Source organism: Filicampus tigris, chromosome 13 (assembly GCF_054856515.1).
Source record: "Filicampus tigris isolate MCC_2025a chromosome 13, RoL_Ftig_1.0, whole genome shotgun sequence".
NCBI lineage: Eukaryota > Metazoa > Chordata > Actinopteri > Syngnathiformes > Syngnathidae > Filicampus > Filicampus tigris.
Genome location: NC_141229.1, coordinates 15,842,676 through 15,867,111, shown reverse-complemented (window position 1 = coordinate 15,867,111; position 24,436 = coordinate 15,842,676). Strand labels below are relative to the sequence as shown.

At 42.9% G+C, this 24,436-nt stretch overlaps 1 protein-coding gene across 7 annotated transcripts in view; it reads left to right on the top strand.

Annotated features, from left to right (window-relative positions):
• The window catches only part of ralgapa2 (Ral GTPase activating protein catalytic subunit alpha 2), a 118,136-nt gene that overhangs the window by 71,753 nt on the left and 21,947 nt on the right, over positions 1-24,436 (top strand). For all 7 annotated transcript variants that reach the window (XR_015089285.1, XM_086049395.1, XM_086049394.1 and 4 more), the window contains 4 exons: positions 293-416; positions 527-682; positions 5,643-5,801; positions 7,280-7,407. Coding sequence is in view for 6 of the 7 variants with exons in the window: in XM_086049395.1 (XP_085905521.1) it covers positions 293-416; positions 527-682; positions 5,643-5,801; positions 7,280-7,407 (567 nt within the window). In the remaining variant the exon portion in view is untranslated. The remainder of the gene's footprint in view (positions 1-292; positions 417-526; positions 683-5,642; positions 5,802-7,279; positions 7,408-24,436) is intronic.

Sequence of the window (24,436 nt, the reverse complement as noted above, 5' to 3'; positions counted from 1 at the left end):
ACTGTAATCATTTGGCTACATGAGCAACTGGGTAGAGGTAAATACAGTTGTTCAAAACAGCAAAATTGTGTTGGCATCTTTTTTCTCACACCATTTTTTTCTAACTTGCAACAGCCCCTTCCATTAGCTTTGAAAAATAAAGTAAACAAGTGTTTTGGTATCATTGCATAAATAACTTGTGAACAATAAATGAACACAGAGCACATTTGGTCCTCATTGTCACTTTTAATGTGTATAATGGTTGTGCTTTGTTACTCTTCTAATGATAACTCCTTTATTTGTCGTTCTGGAGTCGGGAGACGCACAAGATCGCTGTGTTCTACATTGGCGAAGGGCAAGAAGACAAGTGCTCCATCCTGTCAAACAGTGCCGGCAGCCAGGCTTATGAAGACTTTGTTTCTGGACTCGGATGGGAGGTGCTTTGTAAAAGTCTTAACACTTAATACAAATGCATTCATATTTGTAACAGAGCTACACCACCTCTGTGGTCGTGCATCATGTTAAATAGAAAATATATGTTCCTCAGGTGGATCTGGCCACACACTGCGGCTTTATGGGCGGCCTCCAGAGGAATGGGAGCACAGGACTAACAGCCCCCTACTATGCTACCTCCACTGTTGAAGCCATCTTCCATGTGTCAACGCGTATGCCTTCTGATTCTGATGACTGCCTCACCAAAAAGGTGCCTCACATCTATCATGATGACTCTCAGTCATATTTGCATGTTCAAATCCAGGTACAGTGATCCCTCATTCATCGCGATTAATGGGGGGACAGAACCCGGCGCAATAGGTGAAAAACCGCAAAGTAGCGTCAGACTTATTATTATTATGATTATTATGATTATTATTATTATTTTCCATGATATTTATTGTACAGTTTTATTTGGGAGGGGGGATTTGCACCTCTGTTGCGCTGTTGCAAACCCCCGACATGGTTCCCACACTTTTAAATACTTGTTAAACAATCAATTTAACTTTAAAAATGCAAAATGAATGATAAATACCAAGCTGCAGCCTGTGATAAGAATTCAGCTTCGACCACGGCAGCTGACGGTCACGACGGAACGTTCGCTTAAAACTACATAAAAGTTTTCATCCATCCATCCATCCATTATCGATACCGCTTATCCTCACAAGGGTAAAAGTTTTCATTTTATCATAAAATTGACTTACCTTAACTAGAATGCCATAATGTAATTTATCCAATACTGCACTTTAAAACGCTTGTCGTCGTCGTGAAAAGTGAAAGTAAAAATGGCCGCTTCTTCTTCTTCTTGCAACCTACTTCATTAAAAAACGAAGAAGAAGCAAGGCCACCGGAGGGGGATCATGCATTAACTTTATCTTTGCACAATAACGTCAATAAAGTCCTTTGGATAAAATGCAACGCAGGATTGTAGTTAAGGTAAGATGTTTTGAGACAACCTAAGACAAAACTAACAAACACTTTCACACTTTATTTGGCGATGTCTAAGTCGTGCCGGCCGGGAGCGCGCTGCGTTCACGACATATAAACGCAGCTGTTGTACTGTACTATCCGATTTTTACAAAACATTTTTTTAGAGCAAACACATCATTACAAATACGGAGGAGAAAGTATCCGGCTTGACTCTGACTAAATCAACGGCACATTTGAATAGTGGACGAGACTAATCGAGAGGCTGCGATGATGCGCACCCAGTCAGCTCACATATAGTACACAGTGGAAAAAGTAAATCTACTTGTGCCCTCGTTGGTCAAGCTCTCGCTGGGAACCAGTCACCGCCTTTTATGAGTGCCTGCGTGTATGTACAAAGTCTCCGAGTCAACTCATATCTTTGAAACAATGCGTATTTCTGCAATCTAGCTGCCGATATGGCTGTGTTGTTTCATTTTTAATTTGTTATGAATGCTTCTGAAAAATCCGCGATGCACCTAGGGCACGAAAGTTGAAGCAGCAAGGGATCACTGTATACAGTATGTCATGTTATTTGACTTTTGGAACCCCGAGTGTGAGAAAACAACATTATGCACATCTGATGCAGTGAAATGGCTACACTGTCCCGCTTTCCCAGATTCTTTTTTTTTCTTTTTTTTCTTTTTTGGGACGTACTGTATTTACATATATATCTTTCAGTTCAGTCTTAAGCTGTGATCAGGAGGTGTGACTCCAGAGTGTGACCATTGGTTAGTAGCCCTGGCAAGCAGACATGACGAGGAGAGAGTAGCGGGCTCACGAGTGAACAGGGGTGCATTTGCCGCTGTGGTAATGGCTACAATTCTGCTATTCCCTGCCCCCCCTCCCTGTGTGCTGTGACCAGGGCCTGGATTCAGCCATTATCTCTCCCTGCTAGAGCAGGCGCCGGACGGATGCCGGCAGGATCCTTTTATCCAATTCCTGCTGCCTCCACAGGAGCGATCAATTGGGTTCTGCCGTAGGATTCAAGACTGTAGTACACAAGTAACAGTTAGCACGAAGAAATGAGCTGCAAAGGCCCCTGCCCATGCTGCCAATCTTCTCATACGGAGCCATGCTGAGAAGGGAAATTAATCAGGCCTCCCCCATACCCAACGTCACTCCAATCCTCCACAGACCCCGTGTCACCAGTAACCACCTACAAATTCCACACCCATACTGAAACTGTGCTTATGGACTGCAAAATATAATTGTGTAAAAATATTGACCATCTACTTTAAAGTGGAAGTCAACCCAAATATATTTTTTTCAAGAATATGTTCTATGCCAGCTCACTAGTTGAAACAAGGCATTCTGATAAATATAGCGTTTGTGGAATAAGAGTTATTTCACCCCTTTTTAGCCATCTCAACTGCTCAGGGCTCAGGTAACGACCTGTCACGGCTGACCTGTTTTCTGAAGCTGAGCCGTGATTGCTCGTTACCTGACCCCTGAGCAGTGATGTCATTTTCAGTCGACAGAAGTGACAAAATGACAGCCCCCTGAGATGGCTAAAAACAGGTGGAGTTTGCTGCTTAACTCATATTCAACAAACGCAATATTAATCCGAATTTTGTGTGTCAACTAGTGGGCCTACTGGGAACATATTCTTGAAAAAAAATGTGTTTGAGGTGATTTTCACTTTAAGGCAAAAGAGGGAAATGACAATGCAGTTTACTGCCTCTCTAAATGGGAAATGCTATACTGTAATTGCATATGCTCATCTTTCCCAAACCTCCACACCAGCCACAGGCTATAGAGACAGTGGTTGTCTTGGTGCACACTCAGATGTTTCCAAAGAGTGTGGGGCCAGTGAGAAGTGGAGATGGAATGAAGAATTAGAATGAGAAATGGGCTTCATCACTGTCTGGGTGGGATGTTTTCCATGTCGATTTAAAAATAACACTTTTAGTCCAGCAGTCACCCATTTTACTGCTTGTGGCCATAGAGCCATACTTTGGGTTGTTCTGTGGATAGAAAAGAATGAGGGAGGTCAAAGCAAACAGTCAAATCAAACAGAAAAAAAGGAGTGGGGGCGGGGGGGTGTTGGAAGAACAAATTCCGCAATCCAATTGTGTGTTGTTGTGCAGTGCGGGCTGCAGCAGTAGCAGCTGGCCTCAGTAATGTGGTTATCGAAGCAACTTGCAGAGTTGGGGTCAGATCGTGTGCGTCTGCATGCGCGCGTGTGCGTGTATGTGTGGTGAGTGAGGAAGGTATGTGTGAAGAAGATGGAGATAGCCTGAGCTTTTTCAGTCTCCCCAAGGCACATCTTAAATGGGCCTCCGAAGGTTGTTTTTATGAGTAGCCCCGAGTCTTCTCAGGTCCTCTGGTCTGCTGTATCGTGTTGACGCCCATCAACTGGGTGGGAGGTCAAACTCAGCTAATTAGATAGCAGCCTTTGACTTGACATTCCTTAAAAAAATAAAGGAAAAGAATAAATAAGTCACACATTTGGACATTATTAAGTAGATGCTAGAGCTGACTGTTTGGAGCATAAGCATCTTCATTAAACTTGTGATTCAGCTCATCCAAATGCTAATATTTTAACCCAAATTAGCATCCTAGTGTTAATTGTTAGCACCAAATGCATATTCAACATTTCCATGAAATTGTCCCAGTGACTGACTTGGTTTATACCTGCCAGTCCTTGGATGGGCTGTCTGAACTGGTGAACAGTAATCAGCATGCCGTGCGTTTGTTTAAGATCATAGAATTACCATAATTAAGGGTTTATAATAGAATGCGCTAATTGCATTTTTGGTGGCGACGGCATGTTTTCTAATGGCTCATTAAGCCCACAGTACATTGGCAGATGTTTTCAACTGAACAGAGTCTCAATTTTCAGTGTCTATGATACCCCATAAACCAGCTATGTGCAAAGTCCGACCCGGGGACCAAATGTGGTCCATGTTCATATTTCCATTGGCCCACATCCTCTGGCAAAATATTAATATCGTGTGGCCCATCAGTACTGTTGACCACAGTAGAAAAAAAGCTATTTTATATTTCCAGAAGATGGCAGAAGGCCTGTGGACGCACTCTCGGATGTTTCCAGAAATGTGCTTCGAGCGAGCTCTGCCTCTCCCAACACACGTCTCGGAGTAAACCCTTCGCTCCCTGACCTTTGTGTGGCCTTTTCTTGTGCATTTCTAAAATGGAGACTAGCGAAGAAAAAGAATGTTGACTGAGAGGGCCGTTGCTTCCAGGTCAAGTGGAAATTGGCTTGTTTTTTCACTTAAATACAAAACAACTGTCTCTGTCAAGTTAGCAAAGAGACTGTGGCTGTTTTCAAGAAATTCAATATCAAGAGTCCCTACCAGACGAAACAGGCAAACTATGAAAAGGTGACTGGTAATGAACACCGTAAAAAATTAAAGCAAGCTCAATGGTCGGCCCCCGACACATTTTCACCTCACCAAATCTGGCCCTCTTTTCACAAGGTTTGGACACCTCTGCCATAAACAGAAGAGTTATGGGACTATCAACTAATTATATATGTGAGCTCCACTTGTCAGAGAATATAATGTAGCTGTGTTGATTCAACTTTGGTTGAAGCTGTTTACTATTTCAAAGCAGCGTCAGTCAATTTCCTGTTCTTTAAGTGTACACTCTTGTCCTGCCTGCTTTCATTTATTTTTGTGAATAGAGTGGAAATGGGAGGCAATTTAATCTCTGATGGGAAGGTTAATTGGATTTGAATTATTGGTTTTAAAATGCTCAATTTTGTGCATTTTTGCTTTTTGATTTGACTGCATGTTGAAAACACTCTAAAAGGGTCAAATCTGAGCCCAGACCCCTATTTAATTTATTGTTTTCAAAGTTTGTAATTTAATGATAAACGCTGTACTTTCTCTTGCACCTGCTGCAGTTGTTATTTTCTGTAGTATAATAGAAATGCTTTCAACTCAAAAAATGATATATATATATATATATATATACAGTACTGTACACAGATATATAAAACTCTTGGATACAGACTAATGTAGCATCAAAATAAAACATCACTACACTCTCATAAATAAACAATAGGCTACCTTCACCACTACATTTCTGTCCACTTTTGTGACTTCTGAGGATGGCCAATATCATTGATTGGATAAACAACATCTTTCTGTAATCCTCCAACATTTTTGTTCTCATCATCATCGGAGGAAAATTACATGCATTCGCCAGACTCTTGATTAGTCTGATTTTGTGTTTGGCAGCTTCGTCACCTTGGAAATGACGAGGTGCACATAGTGTGGTCAGAGCACACCAGGGATTATCGGCGTGGCATCATTCCAACAGACTTTGGAGACGTGCTGATTGTCATTTATCCAATGGAGAACCACATGTATTTCATCCAAATCATGAAGAAACCACAGGTGAGAAACATTTTGACTGTTCTGTAAACAATACACACACTATTTGTTCAACCATTAACATTGTATCATCAAAGAGCAAGCCATTTTCAACATTTCAGATTGGTCAATAAATTGTCAAATTAAGGCCCACACATGCATGTGGACAAACCAACAGAGATGGGCATAGTGCCCATCTATGTAAACCAATAGTATATTTTGTGAAAAAAATTGAAATTTACCAATGTGTGACATTGGAGGTTCCGGCCCAATGCCAGCGATATATGTTGTATGTCTCCGAAAATTGCTATTTTTATATACATCGGGAACTTCTAACAACTTGAACAGTGAATTTAAAGCCTTTTGCCTGGTTTTTGTGATAAAATGTGATACACAATAATCATTTCAAAACATTTTCCACCATCAATGTGGCCTGTTACCTATACAACTCAATTGAAAAAAATACCGGTAATCACCTACACAAACAAATAGTCCCTCAAACAGGGGTAGTTGTGTGCCAAGTCATTCTCCAAACTTAAACCATATAGAGAATACATTTTACCTGCTGAAGAGGAGACTGAAAGAGTAGCCCTCCCAAACTCACAACAACTGAAAAAGAAGCTGTAGTGAAAGCCTGGAAGTAAGTTTTTGATGGTTTGACATTTTTATCCCTACGTTCATATGTATTTATTAACCTACAGCAAAAAAAAAATGAAAAAATAGAGGAAATCGACTCACTGTTGCAATATTTTGGGAGGGGAGTGTATGCAAATGCAAAAGAAATGACGGCCTCATTTAATTAAATGTAACAAAAAACACGCATACATGTTCTAAAGTGTGGTTGAATGAATTTATTTTAAATTCTTTCAGTACACTGAAATAAATATTTAAAACCAGTCAAAGAAATCCATTATCACAATAAAGGACTACAAGAGAGTAGAGGCACTTTTAAATAAAAACTTCAATTTTATGGTACCAACTCAGCTGTCACAGTATTTTTGTGGCAAATGAGTTAATCATCTTTAAATCCCTTTGTTATATAATTTGACTTGCTATTATGCTCCTTAAATCACCAAGTTGAAGACAGCAGGACCTTTAGAAGGGACTTTGACATTCCCGTCAACTTCCAGGTCAATGACCATTGGGCCTCAGTGATTAAGGGCCCGCATGAACAGACGCGTGTGCCCACACACTCGCACACAGCCGCTAAAATGCTTATTGTCGCTTTGTATTTGTTGTTTAGCTCAATATGGGGGCATTGTTAGGTATTGATTGTCATTTTAATTTCATTTTACCATGCGTTGATTCTCATTCAATATGTGCGGCTGTCATGCGTAGTTGGGTAACATCCAGTTAAGTGTTGAACCCTCTCGCCTTAAACAGATGGAAAAACGGTCAGTGTGATTTTTAATCAGCCTTATTTTTGGATCTTCAGGGGATTGATTCAATTAAGTTTAGATTAGCCTGCACGTTACAATTTTTTTCTTCATTCATTTTCTCAGGTTCCCTTCTTTGGGCCTCTTTTTAATGGCGCCATCATCAATGGGAAGCTGCTGCCAAGTCTAGTGCGGGCCACGTGCATCAATGCCAGCAGAGCTGTCAAATCCCGGCTGACTCTCTACCAGAGTTTGTATCCTTTTCTTCGTAGTCCTTAAGATTTACTTTGCACTATCACAATAATGTGATAGTTGCATGAGAAGTCATGTCATGTCATGTCATCTTCCAAACCGCTTATCCTATATAGGGTCGCGGGGAGTTGCTGGAGCCTATCCCAGCCGTCAATGGGCGAAGGCAGACTACACCCCGAACTGGTCGCCAGCCAGTCGCAGGGCACATGCATGAGAAGTTTGAATGTTTTTATCATAATTTATTTTTGTAATTATCAAAGTATGTACAAATATTTAAGCCTTTTAATGTAGATTTTCATGGATTTTATGACCGCTTGATATGAAACACCAAAGAGATTATATGTTCAGTGACACCAGCGTCCTGTTTGAGTAAATTTACTGAGACATGTGGCTTGCTTGTCACGTCAGCCAATGCACAGCTGAGTGCCGACATGGATCTTTATTGGCTGGTTGATTTGCATACAGCTATTAAGCCAGGGCTGTTGCACAGCCTGGAGCAGCATGGGAGGTTGTATGGACCTGTTTGTCATAGGAGCACAGATGATGTGTCATCATCTATTACTACCATTTTATGGAGCACAAGGAGGGCCCAAATAAGAGCCACATCAACAAATATTCACACACACGCACAGACTAGCTCGCTCTCATCCTTCCACCCATGCCTCCTAACAGTGTGCCGTTAAGAGCTTGACTCCAGCTGTACTTGTCAGTTGGTTTAAAGGCAATGTAATCACCAATGGAGACAAATTAGCATGTGAATGCCAGCAGCACTGGATTGGGAAGGGAGAATGGAGGGGGTGGTGGGGTAGAAGGGTCGGGATGGCCCCTGGAGGGGGAAACCTGATCTCTCATGTCACCCTGCTCCTTCTCAGACATCATGTACAGCACTGCCTCACCAGAGCCTCGTCGCCCCTCTGGCAGTTGCTATAGAAACCTCCCCCAATATAGTTTTGGGTAAAGGGATGATAAAAATATAGTGCTGTCTCGTAAATGTTCATCGAAGTTGAGATCAATTTTACAGTATCCCATATGAGGCTTACACAGTTGACTGTGTAAGTATGTATCTGCTGTTGCACATCCTCCGGTCCCCACATTGGTCATGTCTTTGTATTCCTGGGGGCGTCCTGAGTGACAGATGTCTGTTACCCGACGCCAAGAGAATTAGCCCTGTGTGTCTCTCCGCGCCAGGAGGAGGAGTCCACTGCAATCTGTCTGCCTCCGTAAGCCTCAGGGGAGTGCCGGGGCAGTACCGCGGCCTTTCCGCGCCGCAAAAGTCTTACCTGGCATTCCTTAGCAGAAAAGCCCACAGCACGACGTCATGATGTATGAGAGGGGATAAGCCTCTGGAGTTCTGGTGCTGATAGGCTGCCAGGCATGGCGCTGTCCAAGAGACGTGCTGAATGAACGTGCCAGGCGCACTCAGCACACTGCCAGTATCTGCTTGTCCTTCTGCTGTTTGTATGAGGAGAAGGGAAGTAATGAATGACTGCTTTGGTTTGGTGATGTCAATGTGCAGCATAGGCACACACAAAACCAAGCCTTTAGTGTCAGGTGCGCTTTTATAAGATAGTAAGCTTTTCATTTGCAGTTTCAGTTTACCAGCTTTTGACTCTTTCCTGCACCAGTGTGCATTTTTCTATCTTCTTTGGAAATGCAACTCTTTTATCTTTCACTTTTGAACAATGGTCCAAGCCTTTTCCGGCAAAATCCTCATCCTTAGTTTGCCCCGATACAATGCTTTAACACGCCACAGACTGCTCTCTGGCTGTGAGGCCACTCTCCAAGGTAATTAGTTGAACATTTCTTCAAAGAGAAGCTATATGACCCCCGTGTGTCTTGATAAAAGGCCAGTATGACGCTGTGGCCCCCCTCTCTCGCCCCGTATCAAGGCTGGAGAGGACTCCAACAGTCTGCGGCAACACTTCCAGGATCTCTCAGTCTAATAGGATTTGATATAGAAAATGACCACCGGCAACATTTTTCCGAAAATACAGACACAGGCCATGTGAGGGTTTTCAACCCAGATCCCCCCCGCCCCCCCCCCCACCCCCCACCCCCGCAACAACACCCACCATCCACTGCACACACAGACACACACTGCACTCAATTTCTCCTCATATCTTTTGTCATCTATTGCCTTCTGTGAGATTTGTAGAATCTCAACTACTTTTTGTCTAGTGCTCAGTGTCTGTTTAAATTTGTCTCAATGTTGACATCATATAACAAGTCTCTCACAGACAACTCGTAATGTATCATCTATTATTTAGATGACTGATGGAAATGCAGCTGGTCTGGCTTTTGGGTTTAATTGTGTGTATTGTCCGTCTCGTCCATCCTTTGCAGTTGCTTTTTGAATGCTTGTGACCGCAAGATGTTTGCTTTTATTAGACCACATTTCCATCATTTGACCAGCAATCAAGTGTGAGTGAATCACATTTGAAGGCTCTTTTAAGGAGTGGCATGCCAAAAAATGTATGAAGCGGTAGCTTGAAAGAGAAGACACGTTGGATTGCGTCACCTTAACTCATCCTTGCTGCCATGTCTGCCGCCACATACTGTCACCAGTGTCACTGGAGAATAATGTCTTCATCCAGCAGCTCAGATTCATTTCTTTCTTCGACAAGCACTCTCCATCACTCAGTGTGATATTGTTAAGGGTAAAAAACGTTGATGTATGTGTGTGTTGTGGAGACGGCAAGTTTGTAATAGGTGAGACAGTACAGAGCTGACCTTGATTCAGAGACACAGCCTCGCTATTGGACAGAATCAATAGTCTTTGCACACTGTCCCCCCCCCATCCTCTGATGTGACACACACAGGCACAGAACCATCTCCAGGCACCGATCAATAGCCATAATCTGTTCCTGCCCCTTCGCCAGTCATGCGAGCCAGGCTTTTTGGTGCGTCTCCCTCATTGCGAGTATGTGTGCGCGTGTGTTGTTGCAAGATTAGGAGCCGGTTGGGTCTTTTCAGTGGAAACCAAAAAGCGGCCGTAGTCTGCCATTGATCCCTCGCAGGCCCCACATGTGCACATAATACTCTGAAAAGATGTAAATTATATCAATAGATGTGTCTTGACAATATGACCTCCCTCATGCACTCCTTAGGATGCTGTTAATGCAACCCCTCCCCGCCTCCCGCAAGACATCATTATAATTATTACAATCAACTTCATTGACAATGAATGACCTTCTCACACTCCTTCAGAGATAGCCTTTGTCCCATTCTCCCTCTCTCTGATGCATCTATGACCACTGCAAGCTTTTTTCTTTTGTTTACTGCCAAGATTCTTCACCTAGCACAGATGAAAGTGGGTTGTATGCCTGATAGGGTGTCATGAATAGGATCTGTCATGTTAGTGTTGTCTCACATGAATTATTAAGCACCGTTGATCGGTCTAATTTGCCAGCTGTTGTGCCATAACTGTATGCAGTCTCATGGCTTATACAAGGCAATTTATATCGCTGAGGAGTATGCAGTGCTCCAGTGGGCACAGTGAGATGCCAAGTGCTAGTCCATTACATGCCGGGCCCACTCAATGTTCTTATTTGATGTGTGTATAACAAGTGAACTTCCTGTTTATTGAAAAGCAGGGCAGATGACCTGAAATGTGTGAGAAATATTCCCAATGTAGAAAACATTCGAATATTAAATAAGTCTTATGCAATTGATGAGATTAGTATGTTACACTGAGAGCTTCATTCCTTTGGTTGGTCACAGTGGCTGCCCTTGGTGTTGATAGAGTGGTTGAAAGTTTATGCCGCTTTTGGGGAGCTACTGAGAGGTGTGTGCATTTGAGGGGGTGCGGGTTAGACGGGCGGTTTTCCCCCACTGAATGTTTTAACCTAATCCCATTATCAGTGTAGCGCACTGCCTCTCAGTTTTTCCCCCTCTTTATCCCTTCCCCCCTCTCGCCCTTCTCTCCAGCTGACCAGCTGTTCCTGCCGGGACTCATGACAATGTCCGATGTGTTCAGATCACTGAGTACCACCCGACCAATCCACCCTCTTCCCCAAGCACTTGCACAAATACACAGCGCAACCATGCACAGCCAACACAATTGCTTCAACCATTGCTGGAGCCTCGGTAGGCCAAGAAGGAGGCGGCTTATAGTGGAAAATGGGCAAGCTTTGGTAATGTAAAGAGATGAGGGATAGGGGTGTTTTCTTTGGGGGGCGGGGGGGCTTTGCTGTCAAACCAAGAGCCCTGACTCAGGAGGCAACCCAGCTCGCATGGCATATGGCGTCTAGCGTCATACAACATGCAAAAGTATTCTCTCCCCACGCCCCCTTGTATCCACTCCCTCCTCTGTCTGTCTCTCTCCCCTGCTGCTAATGCAGAATGACTCATAGCATTACTCATTTTTTTTCCTAAGCAACCCCCCTCCTACAAACACGCACACACACGTCTACCGCATAGGTCTTACACCCTGAAAGCCCGGGGGCCAAGCCCAGCTCATCTTGAGGTTCATGCACCCACCTCCTTTAAACACAGGTAAAGCAGGCATGGAGCCAGACCAACAGCAGGTACACACAGCCCTGTTTGTGTTAGCGCACACACACGGCTGGTGTCAAACTGTTGTGAACGTTGTTGGTTTGCTGGCTTAACGTACTGTACATGAAAATCACCTTGGACTGTAAATTTAAAATAAGAAATCTGCGTATAACAAATGGAACCCTAAATATGATGCCCTGTATATTTTTAAACTTGAACCTCCTCCTTGCCCCGCCCCCTGTGTCCATCTGTTAGTCATTCATGTCTGGCATCTGTCTGTTTGTCCGCTGTAAAGTGACAATGAGCGTGTTGCCAGTTTTGCGTGGAATCCAATTCTCTGTGCCCTCACAAACTTAAGATCAGGTTGTCTGTCAGATTAAAATGTATAATATATATTTTTCAAGGGACACGCCATCATATTTCGCCTGACGTGGTTGTCCGGTTTGCATATACAAGGGTGTCCCAAAAAATTGCTCACTTTTTGACTGACCAATACTGACGTATTTTGTTTGGATTTAAAGAACAATTGCATTAAGTTTAAGATAATTTTATGACATAAAAGAAAGAATTAGTCTTGTCCGAATAGTCTAGTCTACCCATTGCTGTGATATAGATGCTTGATTTAGGAATTGCTACCTGATGACACGATTGTCATACAGTATATATTTCATTGGAGACTCAAGGAGCATTTCCACCAATAGTTCTCTTGTGAGTCTGGTGGATGTTTGAAGCCTTCCAGAAGCCTTCTATCTTCTTCAATCTTATCTCTGATGCGAGCAATGATACATTGCATTAGTGAACCCCAGTGAAATTGTCATCTGAATCTTCAGAAGTAATTCTATGTTTACCTGCAACAAAAAAAAACGGTGTTTTTATTTAGTAATGGCTAGTCATAACTGGTGGCTAATTTGGAGGGAACACGGTGTATAGCAATTTTTTTTTCTTTTTTAAAATTTTATCTGCCATCTAGCTGTCTATGGTCCAGAAGCTATTGTGAGAGGCCGGACTTGAGTGGAAAATTTGCACGGTCATCACAAATGGTGAGGGGTGTTTTCTACGGGTTTGGCTCAAAATGTGTTTCGGAATGCATGTGACGTGTTCTGAAAGTATCTTCAAAGTATGACATGATCGGATAAATGGTCAATAAGTTAGTGGCAGTAGTGGTAGTAACCGCCTGCAATGTTTTGGTCAATGGTAGCAAATGTTTTCTGACCAATCTTGTTAAATATTTACAGATTAGCACACAGTCCTAAGTACCAAGGAATGATATTTTGCAATAGAAATTTCCAATAAGGCAATTGTAATCTGATTTTCAGTTTATGCAAATGAGTTCAAATTAACCAACTCTTGTGTTAATTGTGTAAAAGCCATTGAGCTGAACCTTTTAAGCTATTTACACTTATTGGGTGAAAAATTTTTATACACTGTGTATCTTCAGCACATTTTTACATTTAGAAATTTAATTTCAAAAGGGAGTAAACCTTCCAACTATCCTCTTCTTAAATTGGACAGAACAAGTTCCAGAGCGTTTAATTTGGCTCCTAATTTAAATGATACTTCCCTTGAATATCATTCATTTTAAATATCATAAGTAATGCAATTATTACATGTTTCTGTTGATAACTACTGTACTGATGGTATGCCAAAATACAGTATGTCATCATGTATAGGCTAACCCCATACTGTACTCATGGTGTTATGGTACTCGGAGCACGGATGCTAGGACATGTTTGTTCGCTTTAAGTGATTCTAGTAGCCATAACCCAGCTAGCCATTCCATCTGTTCCCCTAGCCCTGTTTAATTAATGAACTTTCTTTCTCCGCCCTGTAGCAGCCACCGCTACACTAAAGCAAAAGCTGTTAACCCTCTCAGGTTCCCCCACCCACCCATCCTCCCCCCACCCCACCCCTCCACTCACACACACACACACACACTCCTTAGTGGGTGCAGTCTCATTGATTAGTTACGTTTTATTTTCCTCTTTTTTGTCTCAGGTTCTTGAAGTGAGGGTTAATGAGCTTTGCTGGCAAGCAGTAGCACATGGAATTCAGGGATGAAAGCGAATCATCTTGTAGTTTTTTGTGTGTGATGGATTCAGAAGAGACAAGCCCCTTGCGCCAGTGTATAGGTTCATGTTTGTGTGTGTGTGTGTGTGTGTGTGTGTGTGTGTGTGTGTGTGTGTGTGTGTGTGTGTGTGCATGCGTGGGCACGTGCATAGTCCTGTGTGTTTATTTGGATGGCTATGAATGGCTTTGAGTTGGGGTGTATTGCATTTCATTCCCGCTGGTCCTTTATTCGTCTTCAGAAGCAGGGAGTCTGGAAGACTTTTGAAACATTTGGCTCTCACACTATTCATCCACACTTCCAGCCATCTCAGCAAACTCTTGTCTTGTCCCTGTTTTACCACCAAAGTACACACTCCCGCCCTTTATTTCCCTTTTCCCTTCGGTGTCTCTTGTTACAAGGCAGCGGACAGCCTTTTGTCCAGCTAAAGCTGCCCCCTTTTGTTTGGGCTGCCTTTTTTATCCTTGTGCTAATCGCCATGGTCGTGTGCCTGAGTTGGACCCCATATTTCACACTCAGCTCCCCTTTGTTTGACGCACCGCCCATGATAAGAATCCCAATTCTAGGGCCTCTCTGATATTGAAATCCAACAGCGGCATAGAAAGAGCCTTCAATCATCCATTATCTGTGCTCCAGTGATTACCATTCAATCTCTCAGAGTCCAGCCTCCTCATCACCAGCCGCTGAGCTGAGGCCATCCCCTGAAAGAACCCGCATCGCCAACGTTGGTTTCACATTCAAGCATATCCATAGATATTTCCGACGCGGTCTTGAGACAGCGCCACGTCAAACGCTGCTGGGAAATGTCACTGAAATGTCACTCATCATTCTGCACTGGAATCTTTTGGTCTGATGTGGCCTTGGGATTTTGGAACGCTAAAGTAGGTCACCTTGTGACATTAGTGGGCTTCTTTGTCCATTTTGTCAGGTGATGAGATTGCTCTTCACTTCAACCAAGGCTGCGTTGCTTTTTAATATCACAGACTTAATTGGTTGTTTTTTAAAGGAGGAATTAGTTGATTATTTATAAGTTGCACATTAATGCCTGTTCAAAAGGTTCAAAGGCAGTGTCTGCTCCCTGGCTGGCCTCGGGCAATTGTTCTCGTGTACAGAGTGTCCTCGTGCCTTGTAGCATTTGCATCTCTGCACAAAATGGAATTTTCTGTATTGGCAGACAATACATGGCACACAAAGCAATAACAAAAAACAAAACCTTTAAGTATGCATTGCTGTGCATTGCCAGCCTCTTCAGACATAAATCTACCTTTGATGTGTTAATACTCATAGGCTATTTCATTTTCAAGTGGCAGCTGAAGGAGCGGTACTGAGACATATTGAGCAAATCTTGTGGTCTCATCACTGCAGCAGAACATTTTGTGACCTGTAGAAGCAAGCACAACAACACTCATATTGAGGTTATTATATAGTGAAAGTGATGCAAATCTCTTTTAAGCAAGAAAGTTATGTTTGGCTGCATTTATTCATTCTTCAGAGCTTACTTTGTGCTTTAGATGTATATTTATTCATCGTTGTATGTTTAACTGCTATTGGTACTTTTGCCTAATGTAGTATACACCTCTTCATTAGTTATGTATAGCGTCTAATTACTATTAATGATACTAGCTGATTTGGGTACAAATGTATGGCTTTTTCTTATTCAAATGGGCCTTACTTACCCTCAGATCTCCAAACGAGGGGTCTTTGGAATTGGCCTTTGTGTGCGCTGATATAGCATGGACGCTCAAGCTACACCCACTTGTTTTTGTATTTGCCGACTTTGACAAGATCCACTCTCCCTCCCCCTGCATCATCACCCGTCTGTGTGGATGTATAGCACTTCCCGCTTCTCCATCTGTTTTTGTCATCCCATGAAAAGGTCCATTGTAATCTGCAGGATGCACAGTTGACGTGCCGCAATCTTCGCTTGAGCCAATCAAGGCAGTGCACTAACTTATTCCACGATTTCAAGGGGCCCGAATCCCCTCCCCCGAGGTCATTTTGAGTCCCTGGGCTCTCTCTCTCTCAGGGATCTTCAGCTGAGCTGTTATTGTTTTTGTTGTTGTTATTGTTGTTGTTGTTGTTGTTGTTTTATAATAGGATGGTCGACATCATTCCGCTTCCCAATAAAAGCCCTATTCTGAATAGGACTGTATCTGTGCCCACTGGATGATAGCAGGCTCCTGATTAACCCTGGAGTGACTAGCTAATGTCATTGAAGGAGGGCCACCTGGCTGTGAGACTGTACAGTCAGCTGCCACTGAAGGGCCAGAATAGGAGACGACCAGGTGTTGGGCTCCAGCCCCCCCTAATTGTTGCCATGTAATAGCCTGCTTGACTACACAATATAGCCTAGGGGCGAGGATTAGGAAAAGCTGTTGCCAACACAGAACTCTATTTTCTTGTCTTGCCCAAGGTTTTGTGTGGAGATTTCTCTTAAGGCCCTTTGACACTGCACTTAGCACAGCGCCGTGCACTGTCGACCAACTCGTTCATTGTGTATGTGCTGACAGTGTGCTGCACCGTGACATGGAGGCTCACGGCGTGCGAGTCGGGTGCGGCAGGTGCACCCAAACTGAAAAAATTTTAAATTCCGAGCAGCGTTTGTGACGACATTGTGGCGCCTCCAATACAAGAGATTGTGGCAGATTGATCAAAGAGTAAACAGCGAGCAATTGTGGTGGAGTTGGAGAGTGAACACTAAATGGAGGAATCATTAATTTATGCTGTCTCTCACTGTACCAAATGCTGAGACATGACGTTCAGCCTGAAGTACACCTTCAAGCAGTCTACGTTGAGCTGTCGCTCACGGACGAGCATAAACTTCCCCAGGTGCTGCCTTGCCATGAGAATCTGTTGAATCCATACTTTTTTCTTGGCTGCAGCTCAACTCCTCTTACTCCGTCCCCTTATCCAAGCAAAGCCAGGGTATTTAATTGAAACGGTGACACATACATATTACCGAGATGCTACTTCACATTCAAGCCAATGCAATAAGGCACCAGGCTACTTCCTGTTGGGATCTTAGCAACCAGCACCAAATCTTCTTTTCCATTATGATAGGAGCAGAAAGGCTCTGATGCAATTTCTGACACGGAAGCCTTCATTTACCCAAAAGAATAATTCTACAACCACATGCTGTATGTGTGTGTTGTGGTTTTAAAAAGAGATATTATTTTGCAGTCAACAAAGGAGGAATATATACTGTATAAAAGAATATATACAGGCAGTCCTCGAATTACGCCGTTTCGAACGTTTCGATTTTACGACGCCCGTGCCTCATTCTCCATTTTGTCCCCAGCACCATAGTGACTACATTTACATGCAGTCAATATTCGGGTTATAGTCCAAATTCCGATTTATGAAACATTCTGAATATCCCTTTTACATGATTGAGCGGACAGAGTTGCTCCGGCATTTGAATAACGCACTGTGTACGGCGACACACGGCGTCATGACTCAAATAGACGGCATTTCCACTTGCTACTTTAAACTGTCAGTAAAACACTTGATATTCATGTCATTCACCACATCAATGAAGCAGCCGGTTTCCTCCTCGCTCCAAAAGTGTGTTTTTATGCTGCGTCTCTGAGCTTGTTTACCTCTGCTTGTGTATTTGCGATGGGCTTCGCGCCAAACAACGCACTTCCGCATACAAGCACTTCCTGTTCTACAAGGACCAGCAGTCCTTGCGGATGAGCATGCGCAGACTGCCTCGATCGTGTCCGCGCGCCGGCAGTATATTTTCCTTTTTCGCTCTCCTCTTGTCATTCTCCATCTACTTCTCACTAGTAATGCTAAGTACAGCATCTTGTGCTTTTTATTTTAATGTATTGTCGTTTTTTTTATGCAGAGGATTTTGACCTAAATTTCAACTTTAACGGTGAAATCCGACATACTCGGAAATGTGTGTTACATAGCCAGTGTAGGAACGGAACTCGTTAGTAAAGTGAGGACTCCCTGTATATATGATTCATACCAGTCAACAGCAGGGCACATATAAACAATCAATCGCACTCATATTGATACCTATGGGCAAGTTGGAGTATTCAATTCATCAAACTATTTGTGTCATAATGACAGTCATGTACACAAGGAAATCTTCAATCAAAGTATCATTAAATAAACCGTTTGATTGTCCTCTGCCACAAGTGTAATTTTGAATGAGTGCAGTTTTTTTTGTAATGGCTTTGATTGAAATATTTCCTAAAAGCAAGTATGAGCACAAATTAAAGCACCCGTATGCCCCAGAAATTAATATGCATTCACAGCTGTGATCATACGTAACCTAGCACTAATCATTAGCATTCCCACTAAATGTTTGGCATTTCGTGTAAGGCGAAAAAGCCTAATTGGCCTGATGATCCTTTCATCGTAAGAGGCAATGAAGGAAAAAGATGTGCAGTATGTATTGATTTGAAGGCAGATTGATTCTGTATGTCTGCTGTTAACACATTAGTTACTCATTCGCACATGCCACAAGCGTCATTAAAATTGCAGAAGCCGTTGTTCTTTTTTGTCAGAATATTTTATCAATTTTTGTCTGAACAGTGGTATTGCAGGGTTAAATCAGCCATTTGGCATGGCCTTTAGTTTCTATGCTGCTTGTGAAATTGAAGTGACTTGTCAAAGTGTCAAATAGATTATGAAAGGATCGTGAAATGTCAAGTTATGGAACTTTTTTTCCCACTGCATTTGGGAGCAGATTAGTTTTCTCTAATTGTACCGTATGTTTATTTGACAAATTTAGAGCTGTTATGCTAGTTTCAGACCGGGTCCTACGTGCTTTTGTTCACCATGCACACGTTGGTTGCTTCGAGCGGAGAAGAGGAGGGGCTCCTCCGACAGTAGGAAAAAAGTTTGAACATCCTTCGTCAGTCTGGTCACTGGTGGTTGTGTTATTACTTTGGCTGTGAAATGCTATATTGGTTGACAGTTCGAAAGCTGTAAACAAGTCAGTACATAAACTCACCAGATACGGCCACCTCCGGCAACGCTCGCCATTATCCAAGACTGCTTCTTTGCTTGGTCCTGGCAGTTATAGGAAGCTGGCTGTGTCGATTACCTCATGGTCGCACAAACCGCAGTGAGATTGTCTCATATTGTAACATTGGAAGCACACTGCCAGAAACGCTCCGCTCGCGTTCGGTCTGACCGCAGCATCAGGCTAGTAGGACTACATTTCTCATGATTCTTAGACATGGAAGCAGGAAGTAGTTCTAGTTCTGTTATAACGAAAACATGTACGCCTGCTTGCGATTAGTGTGAAAGTAAATAGAAAGGAATTTGAATTAAAGATGAGGAACTGAAGAGCCTACATAAATACATAAGGCGCACCGGATTACAAGGTGCATTGTCGATTTTCGAGAAAATTAAGGATTTTATGTGTGCCTTATGTTTCGAAAAAGACGGCAAATTGCCAAAAAATAAAAGAATAATATTGCATTTGCACTTTTAAGTCAAGTTTTTAGGTCAAATGATGCCATTTAAAAGGTCACCATCCTTGGGTGCCGAACTGCGAGTGTACAGGTGTTGACTGTGCATGTTTGAGTCGTGAAAACATATCCACTTAAAGCCTCTGGCTGGAATATATGCCTCTTGGTCATCGCGGGGCTCTACAGCAGACACACCAGCGTGAAGCCCCTGTCCACACTGTGGCTGTCCCCTCCCGCTTTCCGCCTTTCTCTGCGTGGTGTGCACACACTCATGGCTAACAACGAGGTGCTCTAAAGCGGTCACACCAGCCCAAAGCCATAGACCACACACTGGCTGTCTAGCCTAACCCCATCCCCCCCATCACTCTTCCACCTTTCTCTGTGTGACGTGCGCGGAGGGAGGAGGCGACTCCCCCTGCCACACCCAAAAATTCAAGGAAACTGAATTGGCTTTTATAACAACAACAAAAAATTGTGATTTCTCCATAGTTGTGTCCTAATTGTTATCAGTCTTTCTATGTGTTTTCAGAATGTATCTTCAAATGTGTAATCCAACAAAAAAAAACAAAAAAAACAGACATATGCAAGGACAAGGACAAAAACAATGACATTTTTTTTCTTATTAAAAAAATGGCATTTTTGTCATACATCTGGTCAGGAAGCGTGCGGTCCTAAGCGGCCACCCAGTAGCGCTGATGAAAAATGGTGACTTCTCCAGCATTTAAGCTGGACAAACCCTGGCAAGAACTCAAAATTTGCTACCTTCGGCAACGCTCACAAAAGGTCGCCGAACATTGGGGTACGGGCTTTAAAGTTGCCCATTCCTGCTCTAATGGGAGGCCGGGGACTACAGGTACCACACTTTTGAGTATCACTGACAGAGCAGCCAAATATCAACAAGCTATTGAAAACAATTATTTGAAATCTGTTGTGCCTTTCCAAGTGATACACTGAAGAAACCTTTAATTGGCCTTTTCACTTTCGGAACTAGCACAGAGGTAAGGTGAGTCTAAAGCTGTCCATCTTTCCAGCACAATGCGATGTTGGAGGAAAAAGCAGTGGAAATACATCTAAGTAATCAGGAACATTTCAAATCAAGGTCAAGGACCAACTTGCTCTCCACTGTTTGGTCTTTGGCATTTTATTAAAAGTTCAAATTGAGATCAGATAAATGCTGTGCAGCCCTGTACCGATTCTAAAGAAAATGTTGTATATTCACCTCTGATAGCTTTGATGACAATCTTTGTTCTGACCTAATAATGTATCCAGTCTTTAGAGTCCCTCTGGTCATCATCACTGACAAAAGACACCTTCATAGAGAACTCTCACCCAGCCAGTCGCAGAACTGTATCTGTTAATCTTCATCCCTGTCTTTTGTAGCTCATCTTATTATGACTTTCTGTTAAAGCACGTTGGAGGTCTGTGTGGCTGTTGGGCTATAATGGGTCTGTGTTTGATTAATCATGTCCATCCATTGTATTGCACATCTAAGGCCGTTGTGTTAATACTCATCAATGGAGACAGGGTCTTTTGAAAAGGAGATGGATTACAGACACAGCTCATGTAAATACACACGCTCACTAGGCTTTGATGGCTGTCATGTTGAGCTCAGTTAGATTGTATTAAACCAATATCGATGCCCCCAGCGACGCTTGACCTTGTCTTTTTATCAGAGGTGTAATTCTTACTTTTTCTCAACTTGGGACTCCAGCAATCAGCCATCAAGGGTCAACACATAACTTTGTTGTCAGTCTTGTGATTTGTTGTGGAGCAGTAATCGATTTTTAGTGTTCCCCAGAGGAATGGTGGATTGTCAGAGACCTGGTGTGTTTGAGAAAAGCGGTGACCACTTCCTCCAGCCAGCTCATAAATAACATGTCCATGCCAGCTCGCAGACATCCGTGTTTGTCTGCAGCTGTGGCAAGGCTTTGTGAAATAACTGATGGGCAGTGATGATGTCACAGGTTAGGAGTGATGTCACAGCCATAACTCCCCATCTCTCTGTCTGAATGCCAGATGGACGATACAGAGGTGTGGAGGTTGGAGCTTAGAAGCTCTTGCCGGGTAAAGCTCACCCCTCAAGAGGTGTAATTAACCCAGGCTCACGATTTGACCCGACTCCTTAGCTCCAGTTTCCTGGACCTGCTCCTAATTAGGCAACTTGGTTAAAACTCCCAGAAAGCAGATTTTTCTCTAAAGCAGGTCTAAAGATGTCTATGTACATCCAGAAAATGGGCACAAACACCTTTGGTAATCATATTGCATTTTCTGTCCTAGAGATGCTGCTACAGCAAAAGCTGTTTAATGAGACACCAAGGTTTGAGTGGCTGCTTTTGACAGTAGAAAGGGAAGTGCGGTGCACACAAACCCGGTTCGACCTTCCCATTGGGCGTTTCTGTCATCCAGGCTCTCACGTTATCCAACTCAATCTGTTGGTCCTTCCAACATTGCCATTATTATAGCCGCATCCTTTTTCTCTCCCCCATTGTTTCTCTGTCCAAATGTCTCTGTGTTCCTCCCCGTTTTCTGTGTAATCACCTCACACCTCGGAGGGCCTTTGCTGAGACGAGCTTCACACCTTCAGTCCTCGCTGTGACAACAGGTACTGCTGGCACTCACCACCTGGCCTCCCTCCAATCAACACCTGCTCTGCCTTGCTTCTTTTCTTGCCTGTTCCTCCATGTTTTCTTTTCCTCCACAATATCATTTTCACTCATTGTGCTTCACCAAACCCTTTCACAATGCATTTTCACATGTCATTTTTCAGCCATTTCCGCCCCTCATGGTGTACTCACTTCATTTTGTTAATTGTTCACTAATTTGTTTTCATACCTTCTTTAGTACTCATTTTATTGACATTAAGTCATTTTTTTAGTCAACACCAAGATGGTTTGTATTGTGCTTGTTTGCTGACTACAAAGGAGACCTTATACTTGTATACTGCATACAGTACATCCAAAGGGATGGGCAGTATTTGTATCTCTGAATAATAAAGACACATGAGCGCTAAAGTGAGGTAGGGTGCACAATGCTTTTCAACAACTAAATAATGCCATGTTTCCGGTTTTGCCTTGCTTTTCACCTGGCAGCCCATCACTCCTGAGCACCCCAACCACTTCCTCTTCGGAGACCAATTATTTGACTGCTAAAGTCAATGGTACTGCGAGCTACTTGTGAGTTCCTCTTCTCTTCAAGGTCAAGCTGATTGGCCCAGGTTAATGGGCAGATGTGGGGCTGAGAGAGGAGTGGGGGGTCAAGGACCTAGAGGCACACTCCACCTTGTTTCTAAACTGTGTCTCTTCACGACAAGAGCTCCTTTTACTGCAAGCGCTTTGACAAACAGGATTAACCTTGGTAGTGGTGTACGGAACCAAGCAGTGAAGGAGTGGTTTGCCGCCATTTATGGTAGACAGTCATTTAGGTATTCAATGTGTGTATTCTAGAGGAAAGGTTAGTTGTGTCATTTTTAATTGATGACATTGTCTTTTTTTTTTTTTTCAACAAAATGTAAAATCAGAAACATGCTTTTGGACATTGCAAATTATAACCATAAACAACCAAGGGTTTTTTTCCACGCAAGTCTCCATGAAATGTACTTACAGTACATTCATTAAGACCAGACAGCATAGTGGAGTAGTGACTAGCTCTTCTGCCTGACAGTCGAGATGTCTTGTGTGGAGTTTGTTGGTTCTGCCACGTTCCAAAAACATTGTTTGGTTTGTTGAAGACTTTAAGTTGTCCATAGCTGTGAGTGTGTCTATATGCCCTGCTGTTGGCTGGTGACCAGTCCAAGGTATAGTCTGCATTTTACCCAAAGTCAGTTGGGAGAGGTTCCAGCTCACGTGACACTGTTGTGTACAAGCTGTGTAGAAGATGGACGTGCAAGACAACAGTGATATATTTAATAGTGGTGGGACTCCAATTAGATGCTTTATAAATAATCACATTTTAATTAAACACAAATATTTGATGAATAAAAAAAGCTTTTCTATTCAGATGGATAAATAGAAGTGAACAAGGAAATGCAATCAGTTGTATTTTTTCTTCTATTGTGTAAAGTGACAACCCTGCGAGTATATTTATTTCAATGTGTGTTTTAAATGTACGATATTCACAAGATTCCAACACATTGAAGTGTTTGCCCCTTCCTGATTTCAGAAGTTATCACATTGAAGGTTATGGATCATCTAACCAATTATATTTGCTCACAGATGACCAATTGAAGGGACGGTGGGGCCGGGATGGCCACGTTTTCACTAACAAGTTCATTTTATATATTTTTTGATCAGGAAAATGAAAAGACTTTGGGAATAATTAGGAAATAAGTGACTCCATGAATAACCCCCCTTGATAATGAGAACAATGGCCGCGCCCCTTACCGTTCTATCCTTGTTCGGCCGGAGTCACGGGGGCAACCGATTCCAAACTCTCGATTGGAAATCATTGTACTTTCATTGCTTATAACGTCCAAAAACGGTGATCAATTGGCACCAAAATTTATGTGGACATCCCTACTAATGCCCACTTCAAAATATCAAAAGGATTAACCTCTCCGTGGCTGATTTATATAAGAATGAGGAAATGTGGAAGTCAGCAGAGCTACATAGATTTAGGCTGGGACGGGCGCACACTGCTTTTTTGCTTGAAAAAAAAAAAAAAAAACACTGCTTCTTTGCTTTAAAATAAACGGCCTCTTTGCTGATCACGGTTAGGACGAGCGAGGCATTAAACACCAGTCAGGATATTAACAGACACTGAAGCGGGAATGAGTAGATGTGCACATTTATTTGGATGAGAAATGCCCCCAGTTTTTTGACTTACAACGCACCGTCCAATTTGGAAGTTAACAGCCGAAATGGCACGTTCCAATGCGGCCACACTCGGCCACACTTTTCGTTCGCTGTTCGATGAGGGCTTTTGTCACTCTCACGCCGCTTCACTCAGGCAGAAGGTGGCGGCTGAAAGCACACGACTGCTTCTGAGGCGATATGAAGACACAGGCTCATCTTCACCTCCACATGCTGGGCGGACAGTAAGGAG